We start from the raw sequence: 25,154 nt of genomic DNA, 5'->3' as shown, positions 1-25,154 counted from the left end.
CAAACACACCGCCCGGGCAACGAAGGAGTGGCTTCGTAAGAAGCATTTCAAGGTCCTGGAGTGGCCTAGCCAGTCTCCAGATCTCAACCCCAAAGAAAATCTTTGGAGGGAGTTGAAAGTCCGTGTTGCCCAGCAACAGCCCCAAAACATCACTGCTCTAGAGGAGATCTGCATGGAGGAATGGGCCAAAATACCAGCAACAGTGTGTGAAAACCTTGTAAAGACTTACTTACAGAATACGTTTGACCTCTGTCATTGCCAACAAAGGGTATATAACAAAGTATTGAGATAAACCTTTGTTATTGACCAAATGCTTATTTTCCACCATAATTTGCAAATAAATTCATAAAAAATCCTACAATGTGATTTTCTGGATTTTTTTTCTTCTCATTTTATCTGTCATAGTTAAAGTGTACCTTTGATGAAAATTACAGGCCTCTCTCATATTTTTAAGTGGGAGAACTTGCACAATTGGTGGCTGACTAAATACTTTTTTGCCCCACTGTATATGGGGCTTTGGTGACAAAACGGATGGCACTGTGATAGACTGCATCCAATTTGCTGAGTGTTGGAGGCTATTTTTAAAATGACATCGCCGAAGTCAAGGATTGGTAGGATGGTTAGTTTTATCAAGGGTATGTTTGGCAGCATGAATGAAGGATGCTTTGTTGCGAAATAGGAAGCCGATTCTAGATTTATTTTTGGATTGGAGATGCTTAATGTGAGTCTGGAAGGAGAGTTACAGTCTAACCAGACACGACACCTCGGTATTTGTAGTTGTCCACCTATTCTAAGTCAGAACCGTCCAGAGTAGTAATGCTGGATGGGCGGGCAGGTGTGGGCAGCGATCGGTTGAAGAGCATGCATTTAGTTTTACTTGCATTTAAGAGTAGTTGGAGGCCACGGAAGGAGAGTTGTATGGCATTGAAGCTTGTCTGGAGGTTAGTTAACACATTGTCCAAAGAAGGGCCAGAAGTATACAGAATGGTGTCGTCTGCATAGAGGTGGATCAGAGAATCACCAGCAGCAAGAGCAACATCATTGATGTATACAGAGAAAGAGTCGGCCCGAGAATTTAACTCTGTGGCACCCCCATAGAGACTGCCAGAGGTTCGGACAACAGGCCCTCCAATTTGACACACTGAACTCTGTCTGAGAAGTAGTTGGTGAACCAGGCGAGGCAGTCATTTGAGAAACCAAGGCTGTTGAGTCTGCCGATAAGAATGTGGTGATTGACAGAGTCGAAAGCCTTGGCCAGGTTGATGAATACGGCTGCACAGTATTGTCTTTTATCGATGGCGGGTATGATTGTCACGGTTCATGAATCCACTGCCTCACTCTCTCTTTTCTCTCTCGCTCTCTCTCTCTCTCTCTCCTGTGTTTGTGTGGGCGTGGTTCCCAATCTTGGCCTGATTGTCTGCGCCAGCTGGAATTAATTATCTTCCCCTTTATATGTTCTGTAACCTGTGTTTCTTGTTGTCAGATCGTTGTTTCTTCCCTGAGGTTGTGTCGTGTGTCAGTGCTCATTCTCTCTCAGCCCTTGTGGGGATTATCTGCTGTGCTCCTTCCTACCCAGCCGGACTCACTCCCTTGGATTTCTCAGCACGCTATCATCAGAGGATGTGCCCTAGGCCCTGGGTTGGATTCTGTCTGAGTATATTCTGTCTGTCCTGTGGATACTGTAAACTATTTTCATTAAACCATCGTTGCTTGCATCTTGCATCCGCCTCTGTATTGTGACAATGATATCCTTTAGGACCTTGAGCGTGGCTGAGGTGCACCCATGACCAGCTTGGAAACCAGATTGCATAGCGGAGAAGGTGGGATTCGAAATGGTCGGTGATCTGTTTGTTAACTTGGCTTTCGAAGACCTTAGAAAGGCAGTGTAGGATAGATATAGGTCTGTAACAGTTTGGGTCTAGAGTGTCTCCCCCTTTGAAGAGGGGGATGACCGCGGCAGCTTTCCAATCTTTGGGGATCTCAGACGATACAAAAGAGAGGTTGAACAGGCTAGTAATAGGGGTTGCAACAATTATGGGAGATCATTTTAGAAAGAGAGTGTCCAGATTGTCTAGCCCAGCTGATTTGTAGGGGTCCAGATTTTGCAACTCTTTCAGAACATCAGCTATCTGGATTTGGTTGAAGGAGAAATGGGGGAGGTTTGGGCAAGTTGCTGTGGGGGGTGCAGGGCTATTGACCGGGGTAGGGATAGGGGTAGCCAGGTGGAAGGCATGGCCAGCCGTAGAAAAATGCTTATTGAAATTCTCAACTATCGTGGATTTATCGGTGGTGACAGTGTTTCCTAGCCTCAGTGCAGTGGGCAGCTGGGAGGAGGTGCTCTTATTCTCCATGGAGTTTACAGTGTCCCAGAAATGTTGGAGTTTGTGCTACAGGATGCAAATTTCTGTTTGAAAAAGCTAGCCTTTGCTTTCCTAACTGCCTGTGTATATTGGTTCCTAACTTCCCTGAAAAGTTGCATATCGCGGGGGCTATTCGATGCTAATGCAGAACGCCACAGGATGTTTTTGTGCTGGTCAAGGGCAGTCAGGTCTGGAGTGAAACAAGGGCTATATCTGTTCCTGGTTCTACATTTTTTGAGTGGGGCATGCTTATTTAAGATGGTGAGGAAAGCACTTTTAAAGAATAACCAGGCATCCTCAACTGACGGAATGAGGTCAATATCCTTCCAGGATACCCGGGCCAGGTCGATTAGAAAGGCCTGCTCGCTGAAGTGTTTTAGGGAGCGTTTGACAGTGATGAGGGGTGGTTGTTTGACCGCGGACCCATTACGTACGCAGGCAATGAGGCAGTGATCGCTGAGATCCTGGTTGATGACAGCAGAGGTGTATTAAGAGGGCAGGTTGGTCAGGATGATATCTATGAGCGTATGAGGATACCCCTCTATGGAAAGATGAGTCTCTCAAAAACACATACGTGTTGGTTGTTTTGCTCTAGGACACCTGCAAGCCTCACAAGATTCTCCTGATGGCAACCCTGGTCCCAGTAAAAAATAAAATAATGGAAGTATGCACTCGGAAAGTGTTCAGACCCCTTCCCTTTTTCCACATTTTGTTACGTTACAGCCTTATTCTAAAATTGATTACTCCATTTTTGTTCCTCATTAATCTACTCACAATACCTCACTATGACAAACCAAAAACAGGTTTTTAGAAATGTTAGCAAATGTATTATAACTATAAACAGAAATACCTAATTTACATAAGTAGTCATACCCTTTGCTATGAGACTCGAAATTGAGTTCAGGTGGATCCTGTTTCCATTGATCATCCTTGAGATGTTTCTACAACTTGATTGGAGTCCACCTGTGGTTAATTCAATTGATTGGACATGATTTGGAAAGGCACACACCTACGTACATAAGGTCCCACAGTTAACAGTGCATGTCAGAGCAAAATACGAAGCTATGAGTTCAAAGGAATTGTCCGTAGAGCTCCGCGATAGGATTGTGTCGAGGCACAGATCTGAGGAAGGGTACCAAAACATGTATGCAGCAGTGAAGGTCCCCAAGAACACCGTGGCCTCAATTATTCTTAAATGGAAGAAGTTTGGAACCACCGAGACTCTTCCTAAAGCTGGCCACCCGGCCAAACTGAGCAATCGGGCGAGACGGGCCTTGGTCAGGGAGGTGACCAAGAACCCAATGGTCACTCTGGCAGAGCTCCAGAGTTCCTCTGTGAAGATGAGAGAATCAAGTCAAATCAAATCAAAGATTATTTGTCACGTGCGCCGAATACAACAGGTGTAGACCTTACAGTGAAATGCTTACTTACAGGCTCTAACCAATAGGGCAAAAAAGGTATTAGGCAAACAATAGGTAAGTAAAGAAATAAAAACAACAGTAAAAAGACAGTGAAAAACAGTAGCGAGGCTATATACAGTAGCGAGGCTATAAAAGTAGCGAGGCTACATACAGACACCGGTTAGTCAGGCTGATTGAGGTAGTATGTACATGTAGATATGGTTTAAGTGACTATGCATATATGAACCTTCCAGAAGGACAACCATCTCTGCAGCACTCCACGAATCAGGCCTTTATGGTAGAGTGGCCAGACGGAGGCCACTCCTCAGTAAAATGCACATGACAGCCCGTTTGGAGTTTGCCAAAAGGCACCTAAAGGGCTCTCAGACCATGAGAAACAAGATTCTCTGGTCTGATGAAACCAAGATTGGAACGTCATTTCACGACTTGTAGATGTGTACATGCTGCTGTGCGGTTTGTTGTTAACCTTACTTTGCTACCTGCCAACTTTACGGTTTTTACTTTTTAATTACGGTTTATATTTTTGGTTTTTCTCTCGCTCAACATTTTTCATTCAACTTTTTCACCCCGGATGTTTTATCTGGACATGGTTCGTCAGGACCTCCATCAGCCGAAGGTAAGGAGTAACATTAACATGATGCCTTTTAATTGCAGTAGCTGTTTTCATAATATACAGGAGAATGATCACCTTATGGCGAGGATAGCTGTGCTGCAAGCCCAGCTTCAGACGCAATCGTTAGGCAAGGGTAATTTCAGTGTAGGAAAGGATGAAACAGTGTCTGTGCCACCAGTAAGTACAGATAGTAGTTTAAATCCCCTCGCACAGTCCCCGCAGCCGGACAACTTTCTCATGGCTTCTGGAGGGAAATGCTGTAGGAATGCTCAACCGGTGTCGCTCATTCAGCCGACAGACACTTTCAACCGGTTCTCCCCATTAAGCAACGGGTCAGAGTCAGAGGCCGAGCCTTCTCTGGTCTCTACTCCTCCCGTTACGGGGTCTGAGACACCGAAGCCTCCCACCATTAGCTCTGACAAATTGAAAACCCTAGTCATTGGCGACTCCATTACCCTCAGTATTAGACTTAAAACGAATCATCCAGCGATCATACACTGTTTACCAGGGGTCAGGGCTACCGACGTCAAGGCTACTCTGAAGATGGTGTTGGCTAAAGCCAAAACTGGTGAGTATAGAGAGTATAAGGATATTGTTATCCACATCGGCACCAACAATGTCAGGATGAAACAGTCTGAGGTCACCAAGCGCAACATAGCTTCAGCGTGTAAATCAGCTAGAAAGATGTGTCGGCATCGAGTAATTGTCTCTGGCCCCCTCCCAGTTAGGGGGAGTGATAAGCTCTACAGCAGTCTCACAACTCAATCGCTGGTTGAAAACTGTTTTCTGCCACTCCCAAAAGATAGAATTTGTAGATAATTGGCCCTCTTTCTGGGACTCACCCACAAACAGGACCAAGCCTGGCCTGTTGAGGAGTGACGGACTCCATCCTAGCTGGAGGGGTGCTCTCATCTTATCTACAAACATAGACAGGCTTTTTACTCCCCTAGCTCCAAAATGAGATAGGGTGCAGGCCAGGCAGCAGGCTGTTAGCCAGCCTGCCAGCTTAGTGGAGCCTGCCACTTGCACAGTCAGTGTAGTCAGCTCAGCTATCCCCATTGAGACCGTGTCTGTGCCTCGATCTAGGTTGGGCAAAACTAAACATGGCGGTGTTCGCTCTAGCAATCTCACTGGAATAAAGACCTCCTCCATTCCTGCCATCATTGAAAGAGATTGTGATATCTCACATCTTAAAATAGGGCTTCTTAATGTTAGATCCCTCACTTCCAAGGCAGTTACAGTCAATGAACTAATCACTGATCATAATCTTGATGTGATTGGCCTGACTCACCTCCTGGTTACACTTGTGACCATATCCCCCACGCATCCCGCAAAGGCAGAGGTGTTGCTAACATTTACAATAGCAAATTTCAATTTACAAAATAAAAACCAACGTTTTCGTCTTTTGAACTTCTAGTCATGAAATCTATGCAGCCTACTCAATCCCTTTTATAGCTACTGTTTACAGGCCTACTGGGCAATATACAGCGTTCCTCACTGAGTTCCCTGAATTCCTATCGGACCTTGTAGTCATGGCAGATAATATTCATATTTTTGGTGACTTTAATATTCACATGGAAAAGTCCACAGACCCACTCCAAAAGGCTTTTGGAGCCATCATCGACTCAGTGGGTTTTGTCCAACATGTCTCCAGAACTCATGGAATAAATGTTGTGGATCTTAATATTTTTCCTCATAATCCTGGACTATCGGACCACCATTTTATTACGTTTGCAATCGCAACAAATAATCTGCTCAGACCCCAACCAACGATCATCAAAAGCCGTGCTATAAATTCTCGGACAACCCAAGATTCCTAGATGCCCTTCCAGATTCCCTCCACCTACCCAAGGATGTCAGAGTGCAAAAATCAGTTAACCGCCTAACTGAGGAACTCAATTTAACCTTGCGCAATACCCTAGATGCAGTCGCACACTTAAAACATTTGTCATAAGAAACTAGCTCCCTGGTATACAGAAAATACCCGAGTTCTGAAGCAAGCTTCCAGAAAATTGGAACAGAAATGGCGCTACACCAAACTGGAAGTCTTCCGACTAGCTTGGAAAGACAGTACCGTGTAGTATCGAAGAGCTCGATCATCCTATTTTTCCAACTTAATTGAGGAAAATAAGAACAATCCAACATTTATTTTTGATACTGTCGCAAAGCTAACTAAAAAGCAGCATTCCCCAAGAGAGGATGGCTTTCACTTCAGCAGGGATAAATTCATGAACTTCTTTGAGGAAAAGATCATGATCATTAGAAAGCAAATTACGGACTCCTCTTTAAATCTGCGCATTCCTACAAAGCTCAGTTGTCCTGAGTCTGCACAACTCTGCCAGGACCTAGGATCAAGGGAGACGCTCAAGTTTTTTAATACTATATCTCTTGACACATTGATAAAAAATAATCATGGCCTCTTAACCTTCAAGCTGCATACTGGTTCCCATTCCAACTAAACTACTGAAAGAGCTGCTTCCTGTGCTTGGCCCTCCTATGTTGAACATAATAAACGTCTCTTAATCAACCGGATGTGTACCAAACTCACTAAAAGTTCTGGCCTGGTTTAGATCTTATCTGTTGGAAAGATAGCAGTTTGTCTCTGTGGATGGTTTGTCCTCTGACAAATCAGCTGTAAATTTCAGTGTTCCTCAAGGCTCCGTTTTAGGACCACTATTGTTTTCACTATATATTTTACCTCTGGGTCATTCGGAAACATAATGTTAACTTTCACTGCTATGCGGACGGCACAAAGCTGTACATTTCGATGAAATATGGTGAAGCCCCAAAATTGCCCTCCCTGGAAGCCTGTGATTCAGACATAAGGAAGTGGAAGGCGGCAAATGTTCTACTTTGAAACTCGAACAAAACAGAGATGCTTGTTCTAGGTCCCAAGAAACAAAAAGATCTTCTGTTGAATCTGACAATTAATCTTGATGGTTGTACAGTTGTCTCAAATAAAACTTTTAAGGACCTCGGCGTTCCTCTGGACCCTGATCTCTCTTTTGACAAACATATCAAGACTGTTTCAAGGATAGCTTTTTTCCATCTACGTAACGTTGCAAAAATCAGAAACTTTCTGTCCAAAAATGATGCAGAAAAATTAATCCATGCTTTTGTCACTTCTAGATTAGACTACTGTAATGCTCTACTTTCCGGCTACCTGGATAAAGCAATAAATAAACTTCAGTTAGTGCTAAACACGGCTGCTAGAATCTTGACTAGAACCAAAAAATGAGATCATATTACTCCAGTGCTAGCCTCTCTACACTGGCTTCCTGTTAAGGCTAGGGCTGATTTCAAGGTTTTACTGCTAACCTACCAAAGCGTTACATGGGCTTGCTCCTACCTATCTTTCCAATTTGTTCCTGCCGTACATACCTACACGTACGCTACGGTCACAAGACGCAGGCCTCCTTATTGTCCCTAGAATTTCTAAGCAAACAGCTGGAGGCAGGGCTTTCTCCTATAAAGCTCAATTTTTATGGAATGGTCTGCCTATCCATGTGAGACAAAATAGAGATGCTAGTTCTAGGTCCCAAGAAACAAAGAGATCTTCTGTTTAATCTGACAATTAATTTAAGTCTTTATTGAAGACTCATCTCTTCAGTAGGTCCTATGATTGAGTGTAGTTTGGCCCAGGAGTGTGAAGGTGAACGGAAAGGCACTGGCGCATCGAACCGCACTTGCTGTCTCTGCCTGGCCGGTTCCCCTCTCTCCACTGGGATTCTCTGCCTCAAACCCTATTACCGTGGCTGAGTCACTGGCTTACTGGTGCTCTTCCATGCCATTCCTAGGAGGGGTGCGTGACTTGAGTGCGTTGAGTCACTGACGTGATCTTCCTGTCCGGTTGTGCCGTGGGGGAGATCTTTGTGGGCTATACTCGGCCTTGTCTCAGGATGGTAAGTTGGTGGTTGGAGATATCCCTATAGTGGTGTGGGGGCTGTGCTTTGGAAAAGTGGGTGGGGTTATATCCTGCCTGTTTGGCCCTGTCTGGGGGTATCGTCGGACGACCCCTCCTATCTCAGCCTCCAGTATTTATGCTGCAGTAGTTTATGTGTCGGTGGGCTAGGGGCAGTCTGTTATATCTGGAGTATTTCTCCTGTCTTATCCGGTGTCCTGTGTGAATTTAAGTATGCTCTCTCTAATTCTCTCTTTCTTTCTTTCTTTCTTTCTCTCTTTCTTTCTTTCTTTCTTTCTTTCTTTCTTTCTTTCTTTCTTTCTTTCTTTCTTTCTTTCTTTCTTTCTTTCTTTCTTTCTTTCTTTCTTTCTTTCTTTCTTTCTTTCTTTCTTTCTTTCTTTCTTTCTTTCTTTCTTTCTTTCTTTCTTTCTTTCTTTCTTTCTTTCTTTCTTTCTTTCTTTCTTTCTTTCTTTCTTTCTTTCTTTCTTTCTTTCTTTCTTTCTTTCTTTCTTGGAGGACCTGAGCCCTAGGACCATGCCTCAGGACACCCTGGCCTGATGTCTCCTTGCTGTCCCCAGTCCACTTGGTCATGCTGCTGCTCCAGTTTCAACTGTTCTGCCTGCGGCTATGGAACCCTGACCTGTTCACCGGACGTGCTACCTGTCCCAGACCTGCTGTTTTCAACTCTCTAGAGACAGCAGGAGCGGTAGAGATACTCTGAATGATCGGCTATGAAAAGCCAACTGACATTTACTCCTGAGGTGTTGACCTGTTGCACCCTCTACAACCACTGTGATTATTATTATTTGACCCTGCTGGTCATCTATGAACATTTGAACATCTTGGCCATGTTCTGTTATAATCTCCAACCGGCACAGCCAGAAGAGGACTGGCCACCCCTCATAGTATGGTTCCTCTCTAGGTTTCTTCCTAGGTTCTGGCCTTTCTAGGGAGTTTTTCCTAGCCACCGTGCTTCTACACCTACATTGCTTGCTGTTTGGGGTTTTAGACTGGGTTTCTGTACAACACTTTGTGACATCAGCTGATGTAAGAAGGGCTTTATAAATACATTTGATTGATTGATTGATTGAAATCTTTGGCCTGAATTCCAAGCGTCAAGTCTGGAGGAAACCTGGCACTATCTCTACGGTGAAGCATGGTGGTAACAGCATCATGCTGTGGGGATGTTTTTAAGTGGCAGGGATTAGGAAACAAGTCAGGGTCGAGGGAAAGATGAAAGGAGCAAAGAGATCCTTGATGGAAACCTGCTCCAGAGCACTCAGGATCTCAGACAGGGACTATTTGTTTTCAATGTTTGAATCTGTTATTCAATTTGTCTCTATGGGATAATAGCAGTAACGCCAAATTCAATGTTTCATCAAATAATTGTTTTTAATAATTTTTTGCAGATACCTAAAGGGGTCCTAAAATTAAAAATCAAATAGCTAAATTATCCTTGGTATGACCATCAGCCGTTCTGGATGGAGCAGACAGCAGACGGATAAGGAGGCAGCTTTTATGCACCCTATATAAAGGGTGACCCAGGAGCCACGGCCTTCTGTAAGTGTGCCAACTTGCACGCTTCAAGGCAGCAACACAGTGAACACAGCTTGCCTCTGACTGCCAGCTGCATCGTCTGTGTGTGTGCCTCCTGCACAAAAGCTGCATGCCCTTTGAAATGTGCTCAAATACACAAATGTAGGTCTATGAATGCACACACACACTTACACACGCACCGATGTGCAACGCAAAACATGCATGGTTGCGCAGTTAAATTTCAAAGTAAAGAATGGGATTTTATATGTAATGTACACTGAGTGTACAAAACATTAGGACCACCTTCCTAATATTGAGTTGCACCCCCTTTTTCCCTCAGAACAGCCTCAATTCCTCAGGCATTGACTCTACAAGGTGTCGAAAGCGATCCACAGGGATGCTGGCCCATGTTGACTCCAATGCTTCCCATAGTTGTGTCAAGTTGGCTGGCTGTCTTTTGGGTGGTGGACCATTCTTGATACAAAGGGGAAACTGTTGAGATTGAAAAACCCATCAGCGTTGCAGTTCTTGACACAAATCGGTGTGCCTGGCACCTACTACCATACCTCGTTCAAAGGCACTTACATCTTTTGTCTTGCCCATTCACTCTCTGAATGGCACACATACATAATCCTTGTCTCAATTGTCTCAAGGCTTAAAAATCCTTATTTAACCTGCCTCCGCCGCTTCACCTACACTGATTTGATGTGTATTCAACAGGTGACATCAATTAGGGATCATAGCTTTCACCTGGAGTCAACTGGCCAGTCTGTCATGGAAAGAGCAGGTATTCCTAATGTTTTGTTTACTCACTGTATAATTCTACAGTATAAAGGTACACAAAGAAACCATATATTATGACTACACATCATACAATTATATGACTTTTAATGCAATGTTGATTAATGAATGTAACTATAAATATATTTTATGGCTAAATCTGCCCCCGCAGGGTAATTGGTCTTTGTTTTGTGGTAGCCTGTAGTCTATCTGTTGGAATAGAAGAGAGTGTGTAGCAAAAGAGCAACTCCACCACACCAGTGCATTAGGATCCTAGTCTCCTAGCACCGTGATTATTGTCTGCCTCAGCGTTGTTCGTGGACAAGGGCCTCATAACAGGTGACAGAATGCCTGCCAGCCGCTCCCACCTCCCCACCCCCACCCCAGAATGGCGACTATTATAAACCAAAAACGTATGCTCTCAATATATATGCAAATGACGACCGGTCCCAAGGTGAAGTTCGCAAAGGCAGCAATGCTGCTCTGCTCGCCTCTGTTTTGCTCATTTGCAAAAATGTTGAGAGTAACAAAGACCACAGGAAATTGAAAAATTGTTGCTAAGTAGTAGAAAAAGCAATCATTTTCCACGGGCAGCCTAATCCGGGGGAAATTGATCCTCACCTCTCTGACAAGCAGCATTGGTGGGAAGGGAAACACATAAGAGGAGAAAAAAGACGCCTGCTTCAATGTTGCCTGATGGAAAATTTGCTTGGTTGCAGATTCCTTCATTTTATTCATGAAAGGGCTTGGTTTTTGGCAAACAAGGGCTCCATGTCTTGGTTTGTCCCCTAAAAGCAAACAGGTGTTGCTCACACAGACAAATGAGCAACTGAAATGAGAAAGTATTTTTGGACTTGCTACACAATTAACATCTTTGGTCTGTGTTTAGTCTATTGGGCCATTCCACTTCATCCATGCTGCATGCAAATATTCTAATTTGTTGTCTAATTTCAAACAGACTGATAGCATCACACTAATGCAGTTGCTCCTATTTTTGGGTCGGGGTACAAATTGCAAGAGACAGGCTATTATCAAGTGGTATGACCTTGTCCATGGAACATATTATGAAAAAAACCTGCAATGCCTTTTTGGGGATGGGGGATGGAGGAGGGTTAGAGGGGGGACTGTTGATGATTAATTAACCCAATTAACTTAGAATAAGATTACTGGAACAATCATTTAGAGATAACTTAGAGCAACGTGCTGTGATGACAATTATAATTCATATTTAATTATCACTATAGAAAGGGAAACGGTTGATATGAATACATAGGAAATCTTTTGGAGAGTGGCTTTTACATTTAAAACAAGATCTTTACATTTTTAATGGCACTAGGGTGCTTCTACGTCATTCCTTTGGAAGGTACTGGGTTGTAGGTTTGCCTTTTGAGGAAATGTTTATGAATAATAAAGTATTTTTTTGGTGTGGAGATGAACAATCAGATGTATTATTTAAGTCCAATCCAAGCATCTCTCCATTCACATTTACTGCTTGTTGAAATGACGGTTTTAGAAAATGACTTTCTCATCACGCTGACAATAACAGAGCACTTTACTGTATATGGTTGTGGGCAACTAGCTACCTACCATATGGTGAAGATTGCATATGCTTTATTGCTCTCACTTTCACCAGTGTTATTTATTGAACTGGCATCACGGAAAACACACGCTCTGCACGGTCAGTGATTTCCTCCTCATCCATAATATGATAAAGGAATTTATGCCACTAGAACAGTGTACTAAGCTGCAGATTAAATGAACAACAGATTGGGGGAGTGGGAGAGAAATTGGGGGAGTGGGAGAGAGTGGGAGAGAAAATGTGGGCTAGGGGGAGAGAAGAAGGGAGAGAAAGAGACAGAAAGCGATAGGGAATGAGAGAGAGGGCGAGAGAGAAGGTGAGAGAGAGAGACGGAGACAGAGAGATGGAGACTAGGTTGTAAGTGTGCACGAGGCTAAATGGGGAAGAAGTGCTCACAATGAGACAATAGGACAGAGGAGGAGATTTCTTTTTTTTTTCGCACTGCAAAACAATTGTATATTTCTATATTGATCCCACCTTGGGCTGGGTAGATTTGTTGTTGTATCATTTATGTTCAACATTTTTCTCATCTTATCACACATACCAAGTATCTAAATATCACTGGTCAATGGGTTGTTATTCATGTTTATACATCCTAATTAGGTAGGCCTACTCCTTCCTTTCCTAACCACAAAGGGGCTCACAGTATGAGTGAGTGTGAGTGAGTGTATTTACCATTATATATTGATAGTTGTGGAACATTGAAAATCCAATTCTGTCTGGGCTCTGTCTGAGAGATATTCATTCATTTCCATGCAGCTGTCTTCTTGCAAGGTGTTGAGAAACAGCTTTTTCTAGAGGATGAAAAGGATTTTTCAGAGGGAGAATGAAGGGTCTGCTATCATTTTTAGGCAGACTGGAGCTGGTGGAGATGTTATTAGCATAAATTATCTCACCCACCAAAGAGAGATAGGAACATGTTAGCTTCTTTCTGCCTTTCACAGTTAATTGCCCCACTTATTGTACAGTTGCCTGTGGACAACAAAAGCGCACACACAGAACAACAGGCATACACAAGCCAAATAGGGCATGAGTGATATATGCCAACTTGCATTTGATATAGTGTGGCAGTGGAACCAGTTAAAGCCCATTCACTCCCTTTATGTTGAGCCGGGAGTCCTCAATAAAGTACGAAATATTGTCTTCTCGACCTTCTTCTCTTTTCTAGGGCTGATCAGTTTGTTATTTACAACAGAAGGACAGGTGTGCATGACATTGGAATGCGCTATATATAACAATTATTCAGTTATTTGCTGTAGTCTGGGTTTATTTATTTATTTGTATTCCAATGCAGAGAATATTATTCATCGTTCTCAGTTTGATTTTTCTGGATAAACTGTTATCGCGACCAAATCATCCCTATACGCTGAGTCACTTATCATCAGTATAGGATGTTTATCATAAAACAGCACAACACTATTTGATACAGCACACGACAGAGCCTCCATGATAAAACAGTATGAGGGAATATTGGCTTGCTGCACTAACCCAGTAAGGCAGAGTGAGGTGAATTATAGATGGTGGTTGTGCCTAATGGACTCTGAGCACCTTGACTCACACTCATGGTAACATTATAAGTGGCACAATGGGCTGTGTCCTGGACTCCTTAGGCACCACTACCTTTTCAGAAGAAGAGCTGTTTCAATGGCTTTATTTTCTCTCTATTCAAACGAAATCCTTGATTTCTAAAGAAGTTACTGAGATGAATTAGCCTGAAAGTAAATTAAGGGATTGAATTGCTTTACATGTGATTTCTTCTCCAATGGCTTTATCTCCTCTGTTTTGGGCTTCACAGCATCTCTAGCGGAGGAATTGCCTCAAACAAGAAGAAACCCAAGACATTTAACATTCAGCTGGCCAGCTTTCCACAGCCCTCTGAGGCTGTACAGTATGTTAATGCAGTTGAGATAGTGTCGCTGCCTCCCCCTCTGACCAGACTGTGGATACAACCCAAGCCCCTGCCCCGACTACTGGGGAGGGTAGAGCCGTCCCACTCCCACTAACCCTGAGGGGGCTGTCACCATGGCAACACTTGTCCCGAGGCAGTGATCAGATGTCAGAGTGAGTCTGAGGGGGTTCTAATGGACTGGAACATCAGGGAAGTGGAGAGGAGTGGTAGGGTGAGAGGCAACCTGTAACCTGTCACCTGTAACTAGCAGTTGTTGGTCTCAAATATGAAATCAGGATCATTCATGGTTGAATGGTTGAATACTGTGTATCCTGTCAAAATATAGCCAGTTAAGCAAATGTTCAGACATAAAAGTTAACCACACAACCATATGAATACAACAAATAACACTGTAAAACCACTTAAATGTAGGGCAATAGAACTGGGAGGACTGACACGTTGGTGCTGAGGATGCTTCTTTCTCAATGGAGGTTTCCTTCCTCCATTAGGTTGAGTTGCTATCAGTGCCTTAATGTTTCTTCAGAGCGTTATCTTTATGTGTGTAATGTTAATGTCTGCTTGCCATGTCTGAAGCAGAGAGGGGTGCCCTGGTTGTGCTCCACTGCACCGTACAGAAAGCAGAAGAATGAGGAGGGCCTCTGCCACAGATAAACCTCAGTTCAGACCGCAGAGTCAAACTAGAGGTCGGTTAAAAACTGCTGGAGAAGTTCGATGTTAGTTAAAAAAGTTAACTTTAATTTATCCCCCTGGCGGATTTTTTGTTGAAGTCAGAAACACTTGTAGCTTTCCGATGTCAAAATTAAAATGTCTAAAACCCAGCAAGAGTTGTGCTGAACTTGGAAAAAACATTACTATTAAATAGACTCAAGAACCCTGAGAGAGTAGACCCAGAAATACCAGATGTGTACAAGACATGTGCCTATACAGTAAACTGTGGACAGCAACTTTCAGTAATTGGTCCCACACCACAAACCTTTGGGAAATCATTCATAGCATGATGCACAGTGTTTTCTCCATATTTCTCAATTTCTGCTCCTCTGTAGACTAGATAACTGAACTTGGCTGTAGCAAGTTTCTTAGAGTATGTCCAAATTGTTGAAACAAGCAGCAGCACAGTTATAAAACTGTCACTTCCAATTTATGACTGTCAATTCAGCTTGAAATTGTCCCATAGCCTTGCTACTGTATCATTGCAGCATGACAATGTTTTACTGTATGATCCAGCATTGCTGTGCATGGTTTTCCTGATTGATTATTGAGAATGATGAGAGTTTATACGCATGACTGACATACAGTAAAAGGCTCCTCAGTGTTCTACAAATGAGAAATCAAGTCTTGTTATGTAAGATTTCTACAATCTCCAATGTATATTTGTCAGATACATTGACCCTTTCTGACAGAATTCTAAAAGGAAAACTGTTCAATATTTTGAAATAAGAAATATTACAGAATATGTAGATATCGAAGTATTTGATGCCAGCTATGCTTTAATATTATCAACCCAAATCAATCTAGAAATGACCTCACTAATTAGCAGATGTGGGTCTAATTTTGCATTTCACTCTAATCAAAAAGATGTAATTAAACAGATAATACATTTTCATGCATAGCAGGAAACACATCTGTGCCGCACCGTCAGGGAAGAAAATTCTAGAGAGTTTGCCAGGAACGCTCCTAATACATCCATGGATAAACAGATAAACAGTGCTGAAATCACTTTCATGAAACTCTACAGTGCATGTGTCAGGGTTGGAGTCAATTTCATTCCAATGCAGTCAATCAGGAAGGTAACTAAAAATCCATTTCCAATTCAAACATTTTCTCATGGAGAATTACGGAGGAAAATGTGAATTGTGGAATTACAGTAGGATATGCCTACTTTCGTTTCAGCCTAGGATAGTTTGGAATGGGGAGAGGTAGTGAGGTGACAGAGAGGAAAGGATGAGGAGGAAGCGAGGCAGTGCCTGTAACAAGGCAAACATAAACTGTGCCACTTCATCTGAAAACAATGGGAGACAGGACACTGAATGTGCTCTCATCCACATGTCTCCATTGTCTGCCCGCCCTCTCTTTTACTCCTCCTCTGAGCATGCCATGGAGCATAAGAGGGGGTGAAAGGGGGGTGGTAGTAGTGGGGGCAGTGTGTGTGTGTGTGGGGGGGGGGTCTGGCTGTGTTCTTTCTCCTCTGACTGTGTGCGAATGAATGCACAGACGGTTCAGTAGTAATTTGATGTGTGTCCCCGGGGACATTTGATGGATTAAAGCTAAGCAGCTCCATTTCGCAGCACCACCTGATCTTCCACTGCCTGTGCCCCATATAAAAGCTGGAGAGATCGCTGATCTCAGCTAGTCCGACAGTCTCTCTCTCCCCTCCCTCCTCCACGCTCTCTCTCTCACTCTCTTCTCTCTGGTCCTTTAAGCGTGCTGCATCACAGGAGCTATCCAGTGCTGAACCAGAAGATTTTTTATCTTTTTGAAAGCTGGGGGAGCCATAGAGTAACACACAGCATTGCCGTCAGCCTTGTTCTCCACTGGTTTCCATTTTCTTTCATTCTCTTATGTTTTTTAGAGGTTGTCTTTTCGTTTAACACAAGGATTACTACTACCGTCAGCCGGCTCCAGCTCTGCCTGTTTGCTGCTTTCTTTGGGGGTCTTCTCTTTTCTTCTCATGCGTGATTCTCGGGTCTGTGTGTTTTTTATTCTTTGAAACATGCCCCGTTCGTTTTTGGTGAAGAAAATCAAGCTTGATGATTTCTCTTCATCCAATGCTGCCTCTAATCACCATCACCACCTGGACGACTCATTCACTCCTTTCACACGCTCCATCACTGACTCTGTGACCAACTTGGGGGTTCGTCTCAGTGAGAATGGTGAGTTTGCATACCTCTGCACAGCACACACACGTCCTGCCTGCCGTTGTCTAGGGTGTGCTACTGTATCACTGCTCCCTTTGGAGAAACAGGTTAAGTTTTTCTTTCCAGAATCAGAATGCCCCATGATATCAACATACTAAACACAGTTGGAATTGTCTTTTGTTTGTGTATAAGTGGTTGTTAGGTGAAATAGTGCCTCTTCACCCCTTGACATGCCTGTTGTCTGGGAATTAATAGCAGATGTTACATAAATACGGCTGATTTTGCATCCGTATCGCAAATAATCCTTTCCAGCACCACCACCCCACCCCCATCGTGCTCCCAGACTTTTTTTGGACTCTGATGATAGGCAGACACAATTCAGGTCACAGCAGAGGATCGGCTTATGCAAATTGGGGAGCAAAACGTGCCGCACATCTGTAGACGTGTGTATCTGAATTTGTATTACTTGCACAAATTACTGTGTGCCTGAAACATACAGGATGACAAGTTGAGATATTAACATATAGGATGACAAACTGAAAAAGGTATGAACATGAAAGATGAGTGCCGGATGATACATTTGTCCTTAGCTGTTATTGTCCTTGAGTTTCCATCACAGTCCGAACCCCCCTCTACCCCCCTCCCTTCCCACCCAACCAGAGCATGCATGCACAGTCTCCCCACCCCCATCCATCCGCTACATCTTTCTCCTCCTTCCGGGCGTTTGAAAACTAGCAGAGGTAGAGTTTCAGCCATGTACAGTACGGCCGGGGGAGGTGGGTTAGCTGGGGTGGGGGCGAGGAGGAGAGAGAGAGGGAGAAAAATACAGAAATGCTTCGGGCAGCATTGACGAAGGGCCACGTGACCAAGGGTATACAGTAAACATAGAAGAAAGGGCACATAGCTGCACAGTGAGCAGCATTAGGACTGGACATCATGCTAAGCCCAAGTCCAGTCAGAGCCAGAGCCCGAGCCCGAGCCAGAGCCAGAGCCAGAGCCAGAGCCAGAGAGAGACGTCCTTCACTTTCAGTCAGTCAGGTTTCAGCTCGCTCCCATTTTGTGGCCATATTTAGGATGCCAGACATCTGTCTCTCTTTGTTATTTTGTCTGGCAATGAGCAGATAGCTTTACAGTTCAGCTCAATCTGTGAACGAACGATGCCCACTTGTTATTCCATCACATCACATACTACTGTGATTCCGTGATTTTAGATTTGCAACAGCAACCAATAACAAAAGCACATGTTTGCACTGTGTTGTTGTTATTCACAAATAAATGGCTGTAGTGAATGGTCAATTTAACTACATATGTATTTTGAAATGATAGATTATGAGGATAAATAAATGTGTGTTATATTTACACAAATGCACAAGGTTATGATGAAGTTATGGAACCAGATTCATTGCACAAACATGACTTCTTTACATAAACTATGCGGTTGAAATTACAATCCTTTATAAAGATGTTCGTCTCATTCTATTGTCGTGTCAATAATAAACACTACTCCTCTTCCTTTGAGAAAGAAAGAATTTTGACTGGAGGAAAAAAAACATTATAGTCTATTGCATTAGGAAGGAAGCCTTCTTGTCTGCTCAATGAAATCCCAGAGAAATCATAACACTGTTGAAATGCCTTGCATCAGCACTTAGGCTGCGCCAACGGATTTTCCTCCATTGTGGAGACATTTGACTTGAAGTGTCTGTCGAACAACAAAGGAGGAAGGTGGGAGAGGGAGAGGGAGTCCATTAATTACATGCTTGCTTTGCATTAGAGGAATGAGTTGCTGTACTGCAAAGGTTCATACAGCATTAGTTCAGCCACAAATGATGAACTCTCTGTCTGACCTTAAGTAATTGAAACCAATTACATATGTGCAATTAACCAAGGGAATAGAAAACAAGATGTCCATATACTGTATGTTCCAATAACAATCTGTTGCTGTTTACAGTATGTTTGACTCTTTTCCTGTGCTCTCTTTAGGGTACTCTATATTGGATGAGATAGTGTCTCATTTTAGATGTTGGGAGAAAATATAACAGTGTGTTATATACTTGAAATAGCCTATGAAGTAAGAATTACAATAACCTTAAGAAGTCTTTTTTAAATGATTTCTTTACTATAGGCTACATCTCCCAAATATCATAAGTTGTTAACTAGTCAACAAGAGATGATGCGTTTGACCAAATACCACCCCTGCCTTCCTGTAAGATCCCAGTCTCCCAGTCCCACAGTATCATGGTAATGCCTTTGACAAGGAATGGGCTCTGAGAGGGACCCCTTGGGAATGGAAACAGCATTCTAAGAGAGCACTTAAATGGATTTTCGAATGACCTGATTCTTAAAGGCACTTCAGCGAGCTTACTGTTGCATACAGGTGACCCTCTTCACAAACACTATAGCCATTTTGTTCTGTTGGTAATCCTGTTTATCATGTTTCAGCTTAACCTTTCCATCACTGAACCATGTGCAATAGGCTATCATTGTGTTGTCCTCTCCAGTCACTTTATTCTGTGCCCGAGCCTGCATTACTTCTGTCTTATTTCCCCTCACACAGTGTGTTCCAACAGCTGTACTATTTTACAGATGATGGCATATTGATCAGCAAGAAACTTAGAATTTCATTAAAAAACAGTCAATAGTTAATTTCCACCGCATGCTGCACACAGTGCTTAGGAATGGTTTTTTTTCTGCAGTTATGCACTACTTCTCCCAGGGCGGGATTTGCACCACACATTCCAATTGGAATCGTAGGTTTGTCCTATATTCTAGGAAGCTATTAAAGTGGAACATGTTTAGATAAATGCATACAAGTGTGTGGATGAACTCGGCTAATGTTACTTCATATTTAGCTCTTTACAGCTGCCAGGAAACCTTTCAGCTTCACTTGGCTGCCTCACAATTAAAGGAGGGACAGAAAATTGTCTAGACAAAAAGATTGCCTGTCTGTAATGTAACATCAGTCAATAATCTAGTGAGAAATGTTGGAAATATCCTGGAAGTGCTACTCTGTTGAGATCAGAGGCATCATGCCCATAGGGGGCACTAGCCCCATCAGATTTGTCATGTAAAATGAAAAACATATATATTTGTCTGTACTACTAGCCACCTAGCAATATTATGAAGTTGGCTTTAGCTAGCCCAGATAGGTTCCCAATCTCCCAACCTCATAACTATAGCTATAGCTACCAAGAAGCCGTCAGGCTATCAATCCAGTTAGAGTAGCTAGCTTGTCTAACTGTCTTAGCTGGCATGCTTGCTGGCAAGGTTGGCAGACTTTAGAAAAGCAAGCAATTACTAAATGTACTGAATAAGACTCACATTCTTTCAATCTTTTACCCAAATTTTAGCAGAGATGTAGAGAGGCATATTTTGTTTCTTTAAAAAAAGAACGACCAGTCAGTAAACCATATATTGTTTTGCATAGAATTAAGCATTATGATTATGTCTCTAGATTGCAGGAAAAAGCTGTTTCGGGTGTTTGAAAAAAATTCTCCAACTTCACATACTTTGTGCCCCGTCAGATTTATGTGGTGCTTGATGCCCCTGGTTTAGATAAATTAATTTATAGTGTGGTAGACAGTCACCCCAGACCCTTGACAGTGTGTCTGATGGGCCCAGCGTGTTCAGGCTTAAATTGGGAAAACACAGCAAAGAGATAGTCACAGAGGATTGACATACCTTATAGTGAGAAAGTCTTATCATGGGAAGAAAGGGTGCCTAATCAATGAGACCACTTTGTGTAATAAGAGGGGCCTTCTTTCATAGGTCTATTTAATGAGCTGTTATCTGTATTTAGCAGCCACCACTCATCTGCACTGAAACTGTGTAATAAGGCTGAATGCTGTGAATAATGTTCTGCAGCAGCGTAACAGTCCGAGGCCTGTGGTAAATTCTGTGTGATTTGAGGAAATTGCAATGTGTTTTGTATGTTTTTATGCAATTGTTTCATAATTTACAAGAGGCAATCATCAATAATAATCGTGTAATCACATCACAATAGACTTATCTACCACCACAACCCATGGTCTACTGTAGACTACTGTAGACTGTGTGTGTGTGTGTGTGTGTGTGTGTGTGTGTGTGTGTGTGTGTGTGTGTGTGTGTGTGTGTGTGTGTGTGTGTGTGTGTGTGTGTGTGTGTGTGTGTGTGTGTGTGTTTTGCCTTACTCTAACTATTATTGTGTGTGTTTTATCCAGGCTACATCCAGGATTACATCACGCCATCGGTATACCAGGGGGAGAAGAAGATGGAGCTCAAGCTGGCCTCGCCAGTGTCTGACCCCCTTTACACCCAGGTGAGCAGCGGGGGCGAGGAGTACTGTGACCCTGACCTGGAGCACCCTGACAGCCCCCAGTCCGGCATGACGGCCAGCGGCTTCTACAGCGGCGAGGCGGAGGCCCCAACCGAGGGTTATACCATGGATGCCTTCTTCATCTCCGACGGGCGCTCGCGGCGGAAGGGAGACGGTGACGGCCGTAAGGGAGGTAGTTCTGTCACGTCCAATGCCGATGCCACGGAGGAGAGGGAGGCAGGGGCCGCCGGCACGGCCCGCCACTCCTGCAACGAGTGCGGCAAGACGTATGCCACTTCATCCAACCTCAGCAGGCACAAGCAGACGCACCGTAGCCTGGATAGCAAGATGGCACGCAAGTGTCCCACCTGCGATAAAGTGTATGTGTCCATGCCGGCGCTGGCCATGCACATCCTCACCCATGACCTCAAGCACAAGTGCGATGTGTGCAGCAAGGCCTTCAGCCGGCCCTGGCTCCTGCAGGGCCACATGCGCTCGCACACCGGGGAGAAACCGTTCGCCTGCGCCCACTGCGGCAAAGCCTTTGCTGACCGCTCAAACCTCCGCGCCCACATGCAAACCCACTCTGCCTTCAAGCACTACCGCTGCAAGCGCTGCAATAAGACCTTCGCCCTGAAATCCTACCTGAACAAGCACTATGAGTCAGCCTGCTTCAAGGGATCTGGGGACGAAGATGACGACGAGTCCTGCTCTGAGAACTAGCTGGCGGAACCAGAAGAACGGAAGCAGAATTTGGAACCCTAGGTTCTACAACCAATAACCCCCTTCACTCTGCCCTACATCCCTTTTTTCTTCCCTTTTATAGAAAGCAATATTTTCACTGAGATTACGTGAAGAAAACTGTTCTGATTATGGCAAAAACAATTTCTAAATATGCTGGATTCCCCCCCCCCCCCCCCCCCCCCTGCACAGTAGCTAATCGTCCACAGATACATACAATCAAAACACCCATCCCCCAAATAAAGACTTGTTTTTAGCTCACACACAAACACAAGCATACACACACACAAACACACACCCACATACGCACACACACACAATTATATATGAGGCCTGGCATGTGAATTTTTATCAATGACTATAATGATATTGATATCAATAGTAATAATATTTAGATTCCTGATATTTTATAGAAAATAGTACAGGAAAAAAAACATAAAAAAAGGACAGTAACAGTGTTCTTTTGTTTTTTAGAGACAAAAATGACCTCTTGTATTTTTATGCTGCTTTTTATTTGCTAAGAATTGAATTCTTTTGCAACTGCCAACATGAACTTTTTATGAAAATGTGAATTATGACAGTATTTTCAAAAAATGGGAGATCATTTAAAAGTTAAAAACATACCCTTTTTGTCACACATATGTTTTTAATTCAATAGGTGTTATTTTTCTATTGTCCGACTGAATTTGTTGTTTATTTTTTGTGCCAATTCTTCCTTGATTTTTTAAAAGCAAAGCATCTTTGTAACTGTGGGTATTCCAAAAGCTTCCAGCCAACCTATTGAACAAAACCTAAAGGCAAACTACATCAGCTGAGAACAATTAGGATCATGAACCAGGGGTCATTGTCAGTTCCATCAGAGCAGTTGTTCTGAGTTGTTATGGAAACCTGTTGAACAGGTTGTGTTATCACAAGATTCCGGCGGGAATCAAAGTATACGCTCTTCATCATACTGGTAAATAGAACAATAGTAACACTGGGAGCCAAACCAAATGTACCGATCTGTTGTTATAAGTGCCATGTGCATTGTGCAGTGACCTGTCTATAGCAATGGAAACCCATCCCTGTTCTTCCTCCACCGCAGTGGCTTGCATGAACTTTGTCACTCTGTGGTGTTTCCCTCAGTCTTACGTAATAAGCAATGTTCATTATACACTCTCTGACGTGCACCCCTCTTTTTCTATTACCTCAAAAAGGAAAAGGTATGATCTCATGACATGCACCCTCAGTTACAAAGGAATCGTTTTTGTATTTATATGTTGCTGAAAGCTCTTTCTACCATTAGATGTAAATCATCCTACTACCTTGTACATAATGTATTTCTCTATTTATGTGACTATTTATTTATTTGTCAATTTATCTATGTATTTTATTTATTCATTTACATGATTGTTAATTTATTCATCTATTTATTTATGCCATCACAATATTTGTCTATTCACGTGTTGAAACCTGACTTTCCATTGACCTTGTAAGATGCTGCTGATCTTTAAAGAAAATGTTTATATGCATGAAACTGTAGAGAGTCCATTGGACTTTTTTTAAAGAGGAACAATGTCTAGTATCAGCGGTAACTTCAAACAAATGATGAATGCAGATTATATTTGTTTCACGGCAATAATAACTTCACTGGTACGGCAATTGACATGTATATTAATAATAATCAAAGCTGTCCTGTTTGCAGTCAATTTAGGGCAATAAAATGAAACAGATGAACAAGACGTGTTAAGATATCCTCCATCTTGTTGTTACCTGAAATAGAGTCCACTCAACTGCCTCCCTCCGTGTATTGGCCGAAGATTGACCCTTAATCATGTCATGCAAAACTGTAGCAAACATTACTATTGTGTTTTATAAGAAATCCCATGAAATTTAACATTTTCCACATATATAACATCAAAGTCTTCCTTATTCAACCCTCTGAATAGGATAGGGGGAATCAGGTTATTCTGAGACACATTCTATTCTACCAGCTGGCTTGTCTTCCACAACTCACAGAGCTGTATTCCAGAATCCTGACAGGTTGAGTTAGTTGGAAGGAGGACTGAGGAGCCCCAATTATCATGCCAGAGGAGATAATGGCAATGGGAAGGCTTTTTTCCCAGGTGGATTAGCCAGGCGATAATAATAGCAATGCAGTAATTATAAAACAGTGTCGACCCCAATTGCTCTCAAGATTACCATGCCAGAGCATTGCTGCACGCCACTAATGCCCTGGAAAAGGGAAAAGTCAGTAATCGAGAGATTGGCTGTAAAACAGTTGCTTCACTCCTTATGATGAAGACTGGATAGCTTTCTGTAGCCTGGTCTAGCAGTGCAACGTCAATATGCCTTGAAAATACCTTAGAAGTTTACTAGGCATTTAAAGTACAACACTAGAAAATAAAAACAGCACTTCCCAAAATTGTCACTTGGTTGGAAGGCTGAAAGTACAATCACGGGCGCTTCCAAAATTAAGCTGTTTGGCAGATCACTCCATGTTGAATCCATATGTTTCTTTTTGGGATTAGCGGTGACTAGAAGCAAGATAATTATATAAATGTAAAATGTATCATTATGATTAATGTAACAACAAAATGGATGTACATCCATCAATTGACAATGAAGGTTTTATACAAATTCCTTTCTTCATGTCTGTTCATGTCTGATAGTCACCTAAATCTCTTAATGACAAAGACTCAGTTATTGTAATAAGATAATAATACACTCCATCCCCTCCCACCTCACATCATAACCCCTCTCCCCCTCTAACTGGTTTTCATGAGACGTGTGGTTTAGTGATGTGTGAGATGTGCTAGTCTGGGATTGGTAGAGGACCGTGTCGTGTGGGAGGATAACAGGTGTTTGCAGACAGACTGCAGATAGGGAGAGTAATTGAGTTGGTGAGTGACCTCCAAGGGGAAGGTCGAGCACCAGCAGGCAAATGCACTGTCAGCTATTTGCATATTCTAAATGGATGACACAGTCACAGTAATGGTGAGTTCTCCTTTAAAAACCTGCAGGGAATAAACTGAGTCTCTCTCTCATCGTTTCATCCTTCCCTCTATTTCACCACTACCACTCAACTCCTATAATGACCCTGACCTCTATATTAACCTTTTATTTTCATCCTAAAGATGTAGTTTTGTCTCATGATAGGCTTAGTGACCATACTGTACGTGTTGTGGA

At 42.9% G+C, this 25,154-nt stretch overlaps 1 protein-coding gene and 1 long non-coding RNA gene across 2 annotated transcripts; both read left to right on the top strand.

The window, feature by feature from the left end:
• The first annotated feature begins 468 nt into the window (after positions 1-468).
• Positions 469-12,041, top strand: LOC129860730 (uncharacterized). The gene is made up of 2 exons (XR_008760404.1): positions 469-8,296; positions 8,812-12,041. It is a non-coding gene; the product is annotated as an uncharacterized LOC129860730 (long non-coding RNA).
• Positions 12,042-16,321: 4,280 nt separating this feature from the next.
• Positions 16,322-22,165, top strand: scrt2 (scratch family zinc finger 2). The gene is made up of 2 exons (XM_055931418.1): positions 16,322-16,969; positions 21,151-22,165. Exons 1-2 carry the CDS (start codon positions 16,810-16,812, stop codon positions 21,966-21,968), a joined length of 978 nt encoding a protein of 325 aa, XP_055787393.1. The 5' UTR covers positions 16,322-16,809; the 3' UTR covers positions 21,969-22,165.
• Positions 22,166-25,154: the final 2,989 nt, after the last annotated feature.

This window comes from Salvelinus fontinalis, chromosome 8 (genome assembly GCF_029448725.1).
Source record: "Salvelinus fontinalis isolate EN_2023a chromosome 8, ASM2944872v1, whole genome shotgun sequence".
NCBI lineage: Eukaryota > Metazoa > Chordata > Actinopteri > Salmoniformes > Salmonidae > Salvelinus > Salvelinus fontinalis.
Note: the sequence above shows the minus strand (reverse complement) of the source record. Positions and strands in the feature narration are given on the sequence as shown.

Bases quoted from the DNA above. Each gene is read 5' to 3' on its own strand.
- scrt2 (XM_055931418.1), top strand. From the start codon at position 16,810: ATGCCCCGTTCGTTTTTGGTGAAGAAAATCAAGCTTGATGATTTCTCT. The intron at 16,970-21,150 runs GTGAGTTTGCAT...TGTTTTATCCAG, and splicing joins GGTTCGTCTCAGTGAGAATG to GCTACATCCAGGATTACATC.